The 15153-nt window shown below is 37.0% G+C and overlaps 1 protein-coding gene across 5 annotated transcripts in view; it reads left to right on the top strand.

Annotated features, from left to right (window-relative positions):
• APAF1 (apoptotic peptidase activating factor 1) overlaps positions 1–15153 on the top strand; it is an 85707-nt gene that overhangs the window by 18112 nt on the left and 52442 nt on the right. For 4 of the 5 annotated variants that reach the window (XM_065887181.1, XM_065887180.1, XM_065887183.1 and 1 more), the window contains 7 exons: positions 2114–2226; positions 2318–2449; positions 4207–4445; positions 5198–5365; positions 6613–6744; positions 10474–10587; positions 11034–11218. In XM_065887181.1, the coding sequence (XP_065743253.1) occupies positions 2114–2226; positions 2318–2449; positions 4207–4445; positions 5198–5365; positions 6613–6744; positions 10474–10587; positions 11034–11218 (1083 nt within the window). The remainder of the gene's footprint in view (positions 1–2113; positions 2227–2317; positions 2450–4206; positions 4446–5197; positions 5366–6612; positions 6745–10473; positions 10588–11033; positions 11219–15153) is intronic. The other variant, XM_065887184.1, reaches the window with a different exon arrangement.

The raw sequence follows: 15153 nt of genomic DNA, 5'->3' as shown, positions 1-15153 counted from the left end.
AACATCATAGCCTTTTCTTGCTGTTGGGTAGAGGGTCTAAGAAAGAACCATTGCTTTCCTGCTCTTCCTCTCTCTTGTATTAAAAAAAAGTGTCTGCCACTGACCTTTGCATCGTACCTGCCGATTCTCTGTTGTGTGCCATTGTAGGCTCTCAAGAAATATTTAAGTAGGTGAGTTGGTGAATGGTCTTTGTTAAAAGATGCAGACTTTTTACCTTGAATACATTATCTCTAATAGATTAACACAGAACAAGAGACAGAATAAATGCAGGCAACTTGTAAAAGACTGAGTCAGGAAGGATTATTTATTTAAAGGGACCCTTCTGCTGTGTTCTCTTACTTTTTGGGTATACATGTAACTCTTCTACTTCCAAGTACTTTAAGAGTTTGTTTTGTTTATTTCAATAATTAATTTATTAAATAAATGCCATTATAATTATGTGCCAGGCACTGTTTTCAGCTATATCACAGTTTTCATTAGCCAAAGGGAGGCAGCAACTTAGTTGCTATCTTTGTTAAGAGCTAAGGGATTTAGTCAACAATTTGATTTCTGCCACCTAGCAGCTATTTTTTTTTGTGGTACGTGGGCCTCTCACTGTTGTGGCCTCTCCCGTTGCGGAGCACAGGCTCCGGATGTACAGGCCCAGCGGCCATGGCTCACGGGCCCAGCCGCTCCGCGGCATGTGGGATCTTCCCGGACCGGGGCACGAACCCGTGTCCCCTGCATCGGCAGGCGGACTCTCCACCACAGCGCCACCAGGGAAGCCCCTAGCAGCTATTTTATTTGTTCATTTAACAAACATTGAGTGTCGTGCCAGGTTCTGGGTCAAGTGCTACGAGTACAAAGATTAATAAAGCATTCCTTGTGAGTATAACAGTAAATTGGGTGAGAATTAGGTAATGGCTCTGAATTTTTTTTTATTGCCCCCATGCACCTGATGATGCTGTATACTTTCATGTGTAGTAGTGGCTGCATATGGTAGTGCTTCCCCAAATTGGTAAGGGGATTCATATCAGAATATTGGGTGAGAGGAATAATTTTGGGAAAAAGCCTCCTAGTGATTACGATGGACACTCATTATGGAGGGCAAGCTCCCTTCTCTCTGGCTTCTTTCTCTTCCAGATTCCTCTGTTATCTCCCCCTCCCCTTGATAGTCACTAGTATCCATTTTCCTGGAGAAATGGGATTGAGACCACTAACCACTTCCTCTTTTCTTGATCAGTAACTTCTCCTTAGTTCTACTTCCTTTGCAAAAATAAAAATGATTCCTGTTTAGGAAAATATTGTAACCACTCTCAGATGTATCAGATCATGGCATATAAAGTCATTTTGTTTCTCTCTCAGCATCATTTTGGTTTATGTTTTTGTAATTTTCCAGCCTGTGTATATTCCTAGAGTCTTTTTTTGTAGTGTACAGAAGTAGTGTGCCATTCAGATAATAACGCTAGTGTATAATTACGCTGTCAGGTTTTAGTTGTATTATTTTCTCCATTTGTTCTGATGAGTTTGAAAAAGTTTTTTGGAGGGACTGATTAGGAATTAGCACACAGATTCTTTGTCATTATGCGTAAACAAATTGATTTCTTGGATGGAAAAAAAGCCCACTAGTGTACCAAGTGAAAAGTAATATTATTTGCTGGTGCATTCGATTAGGTTGGGACATATGAAATTGCTAGTTTTGTAGGTAAAATGGTCAAATATTGTCATTGTTCTGTGATCCTTTCTAATGCTAACCTAAGCCCAGTTCTTGCTTGGTTTGGGCACTTAAAGACTGAATTGGAAAAATCTCATTACTTGGATAGTTCTTTTTAGGCACTAGGAGGCTTATTTCTAATACTTATAATAAAGTATACACAGTTCTCTTTTTATAAGTCCTTTAACTTTAATATGCAGTAATTTGGGGTGGAAGGAAGGGAAAGTCTCTAATTTTCTTTTCCTTATTGGTGTATTGTGAAAGGGATACCAAAGAAAAGAGAAAGAACCATGAAATAGACATCTATTTTTTTTTTAATTTTGTAAATTTTGAGAAAACACTGGTGGCATTCTCTTTTTTTTTTAAAGGAAGTTTAAAATAAATGTCATTAGTGACTCAATACAGTTTTTTCTTATTAAGGTCTCTGTTGATTTTGGATGATGTTTGGGATCCTTGGGTGTTAAAAGCTTTTGACAATCAGTGTCAGATTCTTCTTACAACCAGAGACAAGAGTGTTACAGATTCAGTAATGGGTAAGGATTATTAATTTGCTTTTTATAATAATTCAGTTACATTTAAATATGTGGCATACCAAATTGCTTACTATGTCTTGTGATTTCACAGGTCCTAAATATGTAGTCCCTGTGGAGAGTGGTTTAGAAAAAGAAAAAGGACTTGAAATTTTATCCCTTTTTGTTAATATGAAGAAAGCAGATTTGCCAGAACAAGCTCACAGTATTATAAAAGAATGTAAAGGTATAGTTATTTATTTTGTGTATGAGGGGGTTATAGAGATATTAATTTACCCTTTTGTAAGTTAAGCTAATGAACATAACAATTTAACACATGAACATCCAAAAACTTTACTAGAATATTTAGTATTTTAGGTTCTTCTCTGATACCCTACATGGATAGTGATATTTTGGTATTCATTCTTTAGTTAAAATAATATTTAACAAACACCCACAATATGTTATGAAAGGGGTAAGATGAAGACATGACCTCTGTTGTCAAAGAATAAAAAATGTAGTGAGAGTCACAGTTTAAAATTTTTTTGGTTGGGATTTTATTTTTTATTTTTTGGCTGTGCTGTGTGGCTTTTGGGATCTTAGTTTCCTGACCAGGGATTGAATTTGGGCCACCACAATGAAAGCATGGAGTCCTAACCACTGCCAGGGACTGCCAGGGAATTCCCTGGTTGGGATTTTATAAAAATAATGTTCTAATTTGATAAGTAAAAACTGGTGCTGTCTTCTTAATTTGCATTTTTAAATAGTGAAGTTAAACTTTTTTATTGAATATTGCATTTTAAGAAATTATCCTGGACTTCCCTGGTGGCGCAGTAGTTAAGAATCTACCTGCCAGTGCAGGGAACACGGGTTCGAACCCTGGTGTGGGAAGGTTCCACATGCTGTGGAGCAACTAAGCCCGTGTGCCACAACTACTGAGCCTGGGCTGTATAGCCTGCTAGCCACAATTACTGAGCCCGTATGCCACGACTATTGAAGCCCGTGCCCCTATGCCCCTAGAGCCTGTGCTCCACAGCAAGAGAAGCCACCGCAATGAGAAGCCTGCGCACCAAACGAAGAGTAGCCCCTGCTCGAAGCAACTAGAGAAAAGCCTGTGTGCAGCAATGAAGACCCAGTGCAGCCAAAAATAAATAAATAAATTTATTAAAAAAAAATTATCCTTGACTCACTTTTGTGATATAAGTATTTTTCATTGATTTTTTGACACTAACTATGGAAACTATTAACCTTTTGTCATATTTTTTCCAACTGTTTTTCTTCTAGTTGTGTCTGCCTTTTAATTTCATTTGTAGTATTTTTTTGACACACAGAAATTTAAAATTTTATATAGTCAAATCTATCAGCTCTTAAGATTATTTTTTCCATCATTGTTAATGCTTGCAAATAGTTTCTTGTTTTTCCTTCTTCCATCAAACTTGCTTTTGAGTTAATTGACTTTTAAAAAGTATCTCAACCTTAGGAAAAAATACTTGATTTGTATTCATTATGAAGGTGATACATGTGCATTTTGAAACACTTAAAAAATAGAAATTATCCATAATCTGATAATTACTAGCATCATGAGAGTATTTCTCCTAGTCTTTCAGGACATATAAAACCTTGAAAAAAAATACTGAGATTATAATGGTATATATAATTTTCAATCTTACCCTTTTTAATAGCAAATCTTGAGCATTTTCCCATGTTATTAAATATCTTTTGAAAATTTACCAGTGGCATAATATTATGATATACTTTATTCAGTCATTTCCCTGTTATTGTTTAAGATTTTTCACTATTTTAAATACTGTAATGAATATCCTTAAGTGAAATATTTATTTCTAATGGCTTCTTTAGAATAAGTACCTGAAGTGAATCCAAGAGTTATAAATATTTTAAAGCTTTGGATAGCATGTGGCAGAAATTCTTTCTTGAGGATAAATTGATTCTTAGTGGTAATTTGGAAATGATACCGTAATAACACTGACTTTTTTTATTTTTTAGGTTCACCTCTTGTAGTGTCTTTAATTGGTGCACTTTTACGAGATTTTCCCAACCGCTGGGAGTACTACCTCAGGCAACTTCAGAATAAGCAATTTAAGAAGATAAGGAAATCTTCATCTTATGATTATGAGGCTTTGGATGAAGCCATGTCTATAAGTGTTGAAATGCTCAGAGAAGACATCAAAGATTATTACACAGATCTTTCCATCCTTCAGAAAGATGTTAAGGTGCCTACGAAGGTAATAGAAGGACCAACAATCTTTATCATTGGGTATTGTGGCATATAACCTTTGGTTTAGTCCTGAGGATATTGTTACAGAGGATACTGGGAGGATAAAACCTGTGTACCTGAGGGTGGTGGGCTGGAGGGTGTAGAAATCCCACTGTTCTTAGTTTCCATCATGGGCTTTGGTGTTGAACTCAGATGAGTTACCTAGTTCTCAGTGGTTCTAGTGAACCTGGAGAAGCATATGACTTCTTTAGAACTCTTTTCTTTTCTATCTTGATGAGTATTTGAGCTTCTTATGAAATGGAGATATTATTCAGGGCTTTAATACATGATGTTTTTAATACAATTAAAAAATTATTTGTTTTGTTTATTTTTGGCTGTGTTGGGTCTTCGTTGCTTTGCGTGGGCTTTGTCTAGTTGCGGTGAGTGGGGGCTACGCTTTGTTGTGGTGTGCGGGCTTCTCATTGTGGTGGCTTCTCTTGTTTTGGAGCACGGGCTCTAGGTGCGCAGGCTCAGTAGTTGTGGCTCGTGGGCTCTAGAGCGCAGGCTCAGTTGTTGTGGCGCACGGGCTTAGTTGCTCTGGGGCATGTGGGATCTTCCCGGACCAGGGCTCGAACCTGTGTCCCCTGCATTGGCAGGCGGATTCTTAACCACTGTGCCACCAGGGAAGCCCTAACACATGATTTTTTGTCTGTTAACCTCCTGTGTGCAATCCTGGTCATTGTATATTGTGGCACATTAAATGTTTAAAATGATTCCTAGGTGTTGTGTATCCTCTGGGATATGGAAACTGAAGAAGTTGAAGACATACTGCAGGAGTTTGTTAATAAGTCTCTCTTGTTCTGTGATCGAAATGGAAAATCATTTCTTTATTATTTACATGATCTTCAAGTAGATTTCCTTACACAGAAGAATCACAGCCAGCTTCAGGTACTTGCATCTCTGTACGTTCTTTTTTTTTTTTTAACTTTTAATTTTGAAATTATTTTAGACTTACAGAAAAGTTGCAAAATAATACAGTTTCTATGCATATACTTTCATCTAGCTTCCCCCAATGTTAACATCTTACATAACTATAATACAGTTACGAGAGCCAGAAAATTAACATTGATACAGTACTGTTAACTAATACACAGACTTTATTTGAATTTTGCCAGCTTTCCCACTAATGTCCTTTTTTGTGGTTCAGATCCGATTCTGTATTCTATATTGCATAATATCATCATGTTTCCTTAGTTTCCTCAAATCTAGGAAAATTCCTTGATTTTCTTTCTTTCATGATCACTTTTGAAGAGTACTCACTAGTTATTTTGCACAGTGTCCCTTAGTTTGGTTTTTTTTTTAAAATTAATTAATTTATTTATTTTTGGCTGTTTTGGGTCTTCTTTGCTGTGCAGGGGCTTTCTCTAGTTGTGGAGAGGGGGCTACTCTTTGTTGTGGTGCATGGGCTTCCCATTGCAGTGGCTTCTCTTGTGGTGGAGCACAGGTTCTAGGCACGTGAGTTTCAGTAGTTGTGGCCCGTGGGCTCTAGAGCTCAGGGTCAGTAGTTGTGGCGCATGGGCTTTGTTGCTCTGCAGCATGTGGGACCTTCCCAGACCAGGGCTTGAACCCATGTCCCCTGCATTGTCAGGCAGATTCTTTTATTTTTTATTATTATTATTTTTTGCGGTACGCGGGCCTCTCACTGTGTGGCCTCTCCCGTTGTGGAGCACAGGCTCCGGACGCGCAGGCTCAGCAGCCATGGCTCACGGGCCCAGCTGCTCCACGGCATGTGGGATCTTCCCGGACCGGGGCACGAACCCATGTCCCCTGCATCAGCAGGCGGACTCCCAATCACTGCGCCACCAGGGAAGCCCCTCTTAGTTTGGGTTTGTCTGATGTTTTCTCTTGACTAGAGTAAGGTTATATATTTTTGGCAATAACACCACAGAAGTGCTGTTGTGTCCTTCTCAGTGCATCATATCAGGGTGTTGACACGTCTAATCAGTGATATTAACATTGATTACTTGGTTAAAGTTTCTCAACTGTAAAGTTACTGTTTTTTTCTTTGGTAGTTAATAAGTATCTTGTGGGGAGATTCTCTGTACATTCTTAAATAGCTTTGGAAGCTGGAGTTTCTGTGATGCTTAGGTTATGAAATTGTTTCTGTCCTCTGAAATGTTTCATTTGGGTTTCAGGATCTACACAAGAAACTAATCGCTCAGTTCCAGAGACATTTCCGGCTACATTGTCTTTCACCAGATCAGGAGGACTGCATGTATTGGTACAATTTTCTGGCCTATCACATGGCTAGTGCTAAAATGCACAAAGTAAGATTACTCATTTAAAAAACTATTTTCTTTTATCTCACTTTTATTTTGTCCTATGTTTAGAATTTTATTAGTAAAAATAGGGTTATAACCTGTGTAAGTAATTTTGTTAACTGTTTTTACCTGCAGGTACCTTAGTAACTGCAGTAAATGAACCACCTAAAAATTCAGTCTCTTCATACCAGTAGCTATCCTTTGTGGACAATATGGATTTGTTTTTAAGTTCTGAGAGGAAATGGAGAGTGGGAAAGTATATTCATTCATTCAGCAAATATTTATGGAGTGCCTGTTGTGTACTGGTGGTGTTCTTCATTATGAAGGATATACCACAGGCACAAAGTCCCTGCTCTCATTGAGCTTACATTCTGGGGGGAGATTGACACGGGACAAATAAATTTATCATATGTTACCGGGGTAGTAAGTGCTCAGAAGAAGAAAAAAGTGTGCAAGGAGAAAGAAAGTGATGATTTGGCATTGAGTCATCATGATTTGCTGATGGATTTGATGTACATTGTAAGAAAAAGAGAAGAGTCAAAGATGACTCCAAGCTTGTGCAGTTCAAAGATTGGAGTTGCCATGAACTGAGTTTGGGATAGGTGTGGGTCAAACAAGTATTTTACCAGGAGTGAAGGGAAGGTTAGGAACTCATTTGGAATATATTAAGTCTGGTGTACACATTAAGACATCTGACTGGATATATTTAGCATATAGTTGGATATATGAATCTGGATTTCTGGGGAAAACTATGGACTAAAGATAAAATTTGGGAATCATCAGCACATAGGTATTTGAAGTTATGACTACCAATTAACTACTCACAATGTTAACATTTTAGAAAACCGTATATACTTTGAGAAAAGGGAGCCCCCTCTTGCACTGCTGGTGGGAATGTAAATTGATACAGCCACTATGGAGAACAGTATGGAGGTTCCTTAAAAAACGAAAAATAGAACTACCATACGACCCAGCAATCCCACTACTGGGCATATACCCTGAGAAAACCATAATTCAAAAAGAGTCATGCACCACAATGTTCATTGCAGTTCTATTTACAATAGCCAGGACATGGAAGCAACCTAAGTGTCCATTGACAGATGAATGGATAAAGAAGATGTGGCACATATATACAATGGAATATTACTCAGCCATAAAAAGAAACAAAATTGAGTTATTTTTAGTGAGGTGGACAGACCTAGAGTCTGTCATACAGAGTGAAGTAAGTCAGAAAGAGAAAAACAAATACCGTATACTAACACATATATATGGAATCTAAGAAAAAAAAAAAAAGGTCATGAAGAACCTAGGGGCAAGATGGGAATAAAGATGCAGACCTACTAGAGAATGGACTTGAGGACATGGGGAGGGGGAAGGGTAAGCTGGGACAAAGTGAGAGAGTGGCATGGACATATATATACTACCAAATGCAAAATAGATAGCTAGTGGGAAGCAGCCGCATAGCACAGGGAAATCAGCTCTGTGCTTTGTGACCACTTGGGTGGGATAGGGAGGGTGGGAGGGAGAGAGACGCAAATGGGAAGAGATATGGGGATATATGCATATGTATAGCTGATTGACTTTGTTGTAAAGCAGAAATACACCATTGTAAAGCAGTTATACTCCAATAAAGATGTTAAAAGAAACCCATATATACTTTGAATAATTTTTCAGTCTTATGTACTTTAATCTCTTGGTTACATACAGTTTACGTTTAATAATCTACATTGGAATGACAGTATTCCAATAAATATCTGTGCTCTGATTTACTTAGCTGAACTTTAATTGTTGAACACTTAGGTGGTTTTCATTTTTTTTTTTTTTTTTACTCTTATGATGCTGTAATGAAATTCTTGTTTGTCTTCACACCTGTATTATTTCCTTTGGAAATTTCTTGAAGTGGAATTATTGGGTCAATGCATCTTTTAAAAACTTTTGATATGTATGGTAGTGTGACAGGATTCAGTTCCTTTCATTTTTTTTAACCTTCTTTTTCCTGATTTTTAAAGATAATAGTTTACTTTCATTGGAAAAATTGAGGAAAACACTAAGTGAAGAAAATGAAGATCACGACTATTGCTAATGCTTTTTTTTTTTTTTTTTTGGTACGTGGGCCTCTCACTGTTGTGGCCTCTCCTGTTGTGGAGCACAGGCTCCGGACGTGCAGGCTCAGCGGCCATGGCTCACGGGCCCAGCCGCTCTGCGGCGTGTGGGATCTTCCCAGACCAGGGCACAAACCCGTGTCCCCTGCATCGGCAGGTGGACTCTCAACCACTGCGCCACCAGGGAAGCCCGCTAATGCTTTTATGTGTAGTTTTCCAGATCATTTTGCTGCTCAGATACACACACCTGTTCTTTAAAACCAGAATGGGATCATGATAGAGATATAGTCTTATATCTTGTTTTTTCTACTTAATTGTAGTTCAGGGTTATCTTTCTATGTCAGTTTATATATAATAGATTGACATAATTTTTAAAGCTGCATACTATTTAATTGTATAGGTACATTATGATTGGTCAGTTGGTTGGTGGATGGTCAGATTGCTTAAGCACACTTGTCTGACTTATTTTTTTAGGGCACATATGTGTAATTCTGGGTCAATGATGTGTACAGTCCGAATTTTAATACAGATTGCTAAAGTGTCCTCTAGAAGGGTGCTCTGATTTACATCACTACCAGCAGTGTATGAGGGTGTTCATTTCCTCTGATTCTAGCTAACATTTTTATCATTCCTTTTAGTCTTCAGAAATCTGATGTTAAAAGATAGTAAATCTTCGTTGTTTCTCTTTGATTACTGGTGAGAGTTTTGGCTATTTGTGCTTTTTATTTTGTGAATTGGCTCTCATCCATTGATTGCCTTTGCCTGTTTTTCTATTGGAGTGTTTATCTGTTTCTTACTCTTTTATTAAAATTTTTTATAAAAATATTAAGCCTTCATCTATCATACATTTGTAAATAAATTTTTTTCCTGGTTTATTTTTTGTCTTAAATGTTATTTATATTGTTTTTTACTATATTGAACATTTGAGTTTTTATGTAGTTAAATGCACCACTATTTTTCTTTTTGGTATTTTGCTTTGGGGTCATGTTTATAAAAATTTCCTTAACCCCAGGGTTACAAAAATAGTAGATATCTGTATCTTCTAGTATTTTTTTTAAATTAAATTAAATTTATTTATTTTATTTTTGGCTGCTTTTTTTTGGGTCTTCCTTGCTGTATGAGGGCTTTTTCTAGTTGCGGTGAGCGGGGGCTACTCTTCGTATGCGTGGGCTTCGCATTGCAGTGGCTTCTCTTGTTGGGAGCACAGGCTCTAGGCACGTGGGCTTCAGTAGTTGTGGCTCGCGGGCTCTAGAGCGCAGGCTCAGTAGTTGTGGCGCATGGGCTTAGTTGTTCTGTGGCATGTGGGATCTTCCTGGACCAGGGCTTGAACCTGTGTCCCCTGCATTGGCAGGTGGATTCTTAACCATTGTGCCAACAGGGCAGCCCTCTTCTAGTATTTTTTGAAGTTTCTATTTTATATTTAAGTCTGAAAAATCCATCTGAAATTTATTTTGAATTAAGGTGTGAGGTCCATTTTTTGTTTCTTTGGAACTATTAATGATATGTTCCTTTTTGTCCTTAAATTCTAGGCATCTGCTAAGTTTCTCTCATTACTGTTAGGATAATAATGGTAGATTTAAAATTCTTTGATCTCTTTAACAGTGCTCCTGATCTTTTTTTTTTTTTTTTTAAGGAACTGTGTGGTTTAATGTTTTCCCTGGATTGGATTAAAGCAAAAACAGAGCTCGTAGGTCCTGCTCATCTGATTCATGAATTTGTGGAATACAGGCATATGTTGGATGAAAAGGTATATATTATTATGAAAAATAAGTCCTTAAAGGACATCTCATTTTGACATTTAATTCTAGGTTTAATAGTGGGGATGAACAAAATAGCAGAGGTGAAGAGCGCTAATTTCCTTACTTAATCTTTGATTATTCTAATTATTTTGCTTCCTCTCCTGCTGTGGATAGGATTGAGGTTTGAAAGCTGGGGAAGTAAAGTGTTCAGTGTTTTTTTTAGGGTAAGGGAATGTGTTAAGAAGATAGCACTTAGATAATGAGATTTTTTTTTTTTACCCTATGTTTAAAAGTCTGAAGAGGATCACTATGTATTTGTTATGTAATGGTTGGCTATTTAATTTTAGCTCGTATAGAGAATATTTAAGCCTTTAAAGTGACAAAATCACAGAAACAAAAAAATGTCAGATTTGGGCTCTGGTTACATTTCTAAGAGATTTCATTTTGTTCATAGGATGGTACAGTCTGTGAGAATTTCCAGGAGTTTTTATCTTTAAATGGACATCTTCTTGGACGACAGCCATTTCCTAATATTGTACAACTGGGCCTCTGTGAACTGGAAACTTCAGAAGTTTATCAGCAAGCTAAGCTGAAAGCCAAGCAGGAGGTCGATAACGGAATGCTTTACGTGGAATGGATGTAAGTAGGTTAGGAGAGAAACCAAAGGGAACAGCACTAACTGTGTCATTATTTTTCAGGTAGTGAATAAGTTCACTCCAGGAAGACTTAACTACTTTGGATAGGGCTTAAACTTTTAATAAGCATTCTTACTTATTGAAAAGTTCTAGAGAAGTAACCATAGGAGAAATACATATTTTCAGAGTCCATAAAAATAGATGCTTGCCTATAAGATGACTTTTGACAAGTCATCCTAAATACTAATATAAATGCTTCACTTATTGTAATACAGTATAGTAGCAAAGATGATTGTTTTTGAAGCTACAAACCTAGGTTTGAGACTCAGTTCTAAAACCTAAGAGTTTTGTGATTTTGAACAAGTTACAGGTTACTCTTCTTTCTCATACGTGAAATAGAGATAACAATCCTTTGAGGTAAGTGCTGTTTTTGTGAAGATTTAAATCAGATATTGGATATAAAGTGATGAGCACTTTGCCTTGCATATAGCGCATATTAAACTTCCACTGAATCCTGATTCTTCTAGCTCCTAAGAGGCCATTCAGTTGTGTTATCTTAATCTTATCAATTTGTAAAAGGAAAGGGTAAGACTGCTATCTTTTTTTTTTTTTTTTTTGGTTGCTATCTTTTTAATGCCTATTATATACTGTATGCTCACATACGTTGTTCATTTTATCTTCAAAACAACCTTATAACGTAAATATTATTTGCCCTACTTTACAAATGAGAAAATTGAGGCACAGAGAGGTTGAGACTTGACTGAACTCATGTGGCTTGCTGAATGTGATTTAAACTGTGGGTCTGGCTTTATTTTCATGCTCCTTTTGGTAATAAGTATGAATGGTCGTCTTTTCACATGTATAATTTATATCTAAATTGACCTCCTGGTTGATATCGTCGGTGATCTATATAGCCCTGGACCTTCTTTCCAAATAATTCAGGTTGCCATAGGTGGTTTCCCTAATTCAGTTTAGTTCAATAAATATTTGAGTTTCTCTACTGTGCTAAAGCACTGTTACTAGGTGCTAAGGCTCTCCCCAAGGAGCTTACAATCTACTAGTGAAGAAAGAAGTTTAAACAGATAATTATCATGTGATAAATGCAACAGAAGTAATGTATAAAATAGAGGTAAAACTGAGAAGTGGGTAAGTTAGCTTGGATGGATGAGGGATTCTGGTAAGGTTCCGTAAAGGAGAGAGTTAAAAAAATTTTTTTTAATTAAAAATTAAATTTAAAAAGTTTAAATTTTATTTTATTTTACTTTTTGGCCGCACCGTGCAACCTGTGGGATCTTAGTTCCCTGACCAAGCATTGAACCCGGGCCCACGGCAGTGAAAGTGCCAAGTCCTAAACACTGGACCACCAGGGAATTCCTCAAAAAATTAAATTTTAATTTTTCATTGATTTTATTTTTGTTTTAAAGCAATCCATGTTCCTGATTTTTTTTTTTTAAATCAGTGTTAGAGGTATGTAAAATGAAAAGTCAGAGACTCTTCATGTTCCCCTACCTTCTCACTTCCCAGAGTTCACCATTCTTTAACATTTTTTTGGGAAGAGGTTTCACTCTCCCTGGAAGCAGCCACCTAATTAATTGAGATCTGTCTGTCTTCTAGAATACTTGTTTACTCAATATCATAGCATTGTGTCATTTTACGGTGGTTTTCTGTTTACTTGTTTTTTTCCATAATTTCTATCCATTCTGTAGTATAGAACGTCTGGAGGTTAAAATAACAGACTCTGGCTCTAGACCGCTTGGGCTTGAATCCCAGCTCTGCTGTTTTTTAGTTGTGTATCATCAGGAGAAAGTTACTCAACTTATCTTGCCTAGTGGTACTATTCATAGCATTGTTGTGAGGATTAAATGAGTGTGTGTGTATACACAAACATACACACCTACATAGGTTGCTTAGAACAGTACCTAGATCATAGAAAGTGCTCAATGAATGTTAGCTGTTGTTTTTAAGAATAAATAGCATTTAGGGAATTCCCTGGTGGTCCAGTGGTTAGGATTCTGTGCTTTCACTGCTGAGGGCCTGGGTTCTATTCCTGTTTGGGGAACTAAGATCCTGCAAGCCATGTGGTGTGGCCAAAAAAAAAAAAAAAAGATTAAAAAAGAAAAGGATAGGGCTTCCTTGGTGCAGTGGTTAAGGATCTGCCTGCCAATGCAGGGGACACGGGTTCTAGCCCTGGTCTGGGAAGATCCCACATGCTGCGGAACGACTAAGCCTGTGCGCCACAGCACTGAGCCTGTGCTCTAGAGTCCGTGAGCCACAACTGCTGAAACCCGCGTGCCACAACTACTGAAGCCCGTGCATCTAGAGCCTGTGCGCCACAACAAGAGAAGCTACTGCGATGAGAAGCCTGCACACCACAACGAAGAGTAGCCCCTGCTCGCCACAACTAGAGAAAGCCCGCATGCAGCAGCGAAGACCCAATGCAGCCAAAAATAAAATAAAAATAGATAAAAAATAAATAAATTTATTTAAAAAAAAGATAAGGATAAATAGCATTTAGCATTTTGCCTGGTCCATGTAGTTGATATTCAAGAGAAATTTGTAGAAGATCGACTGAATTCATGTTTTAGTTAGTGACTAAAATAGAATTGTGATACTTGGTCTGATAATCAGATGGGCATTGGTTTAGTTCTTGTTCTCTTTTGAACGTTGAGTTTGTTATTTTTACTTTTTCTTGCTGTTTTTTTTTTTTTCCGCTTCATCAACTGCATTTCAACCTGTGATGTTCTCTCATAGGATGGTTAGTCATTAATAGCTGTATCTTTTTAACTGGGTTTGACCAGGTCATATTCAAAGAATGCTTTATTTTTCAGTACTAGAAAGCTTTTTTTTTCTTCTGTAGAAAGTTTAGGTTGGTATAAACGTAATTTGAGTTTCATCTTTTAAAGAAATCATTCATGCATTCGTTTGTTATTTATCTAATACTTTTTGGCCACATGCCCATCATTGTGACAGGTCACGTTCCGAGCTTTGAGGAATTGAGTAGACAGATCGGGGGACATATTTTCTTAATCTGATTCTCTAAACTTTGCCAGTAGCTTACCTGTTTATCCTCCAGATTCTCATCACTCTAGTTTTTATAGTTGTTCGTTTTATCAATTCTAGTGAAGTTTAATACTTTCTAGGCAAGGTTTAAGTCTGATCTACCTTTGTGTTCCCTTTTTTCATTTGGTCTGTTTTGTGTGTGATACCTGTTCAGAGCAGGTATCATTGCTCACATTTTACATATGAGGAAAAGGAAACTTACTAGGTTAAGTAATTTGCATAAGTTTACACACCTAATAAGTAGTAGAAGCAGGGTTGCCCTTTAGGTTTATCTGACGCCTAACCTTTTCCTCTTAAGATAAGCATGATACCACTTAACATATTTACTCACAGTGACTGGGGTGTATGTATGTGGAATTCTGACACTGTTCTAATACTTTCCCCATTTTAAGTATACATCACATTCCTTTACCCTTTTGCCTTTGTGAAATAATATCTTTACTAGTGCAATACTTAGTATTTAGTAGATTAAGTTACAAAGAAAATGACATTACTTTTTTCTCTATATCTGAATAATTGTAGTTAGAGAAGAATGGTTTTAAAGTGCACATCATAATGGTGGGTGTAGTGTCATACTTTAGTTAGAAAATGAGCTTCATTTTGCTATAGCTCTTTCCTTTTGAAAAAGATGGAGATTTTTTTGAGGTTATCCTCTTATGTTTTCTCTGCACATGTTGTTATTAATGTATTAGAGGAAAATAAAAACTGACATGTATTTGATTAACTAGATTTCTTCCAACTCAGTGATATTTGTAGTACATGACAGGTTGCTTGATATAGCGTAGCATTTATCTTAAAATGCTGCTCTTGTTATATTATGCTTTTTTTCCTCAGGTGATGTGTGCTGTCATTTACATATTGGTAATTTAATTTTAAGAG

Source organism: Phocoena phocoena, chromosome 11 (genome assembly GCF_963924675.1).
Source record: "Phocoena phocoena chromosome 11, mPhoPho1.1, whole genome shotgun sequence".
NCBI lineage: Eukaryota > Metazoa > Chordata > Mammalia > Artiodactyla > Phocoenidae > Phocoena > Phocoena phocoena.
The sequence above is the reverse complement of the archived record's forward strand: the minus strand, read 5'-3'. Positions and strand labels throughout refer to the sequence as shown.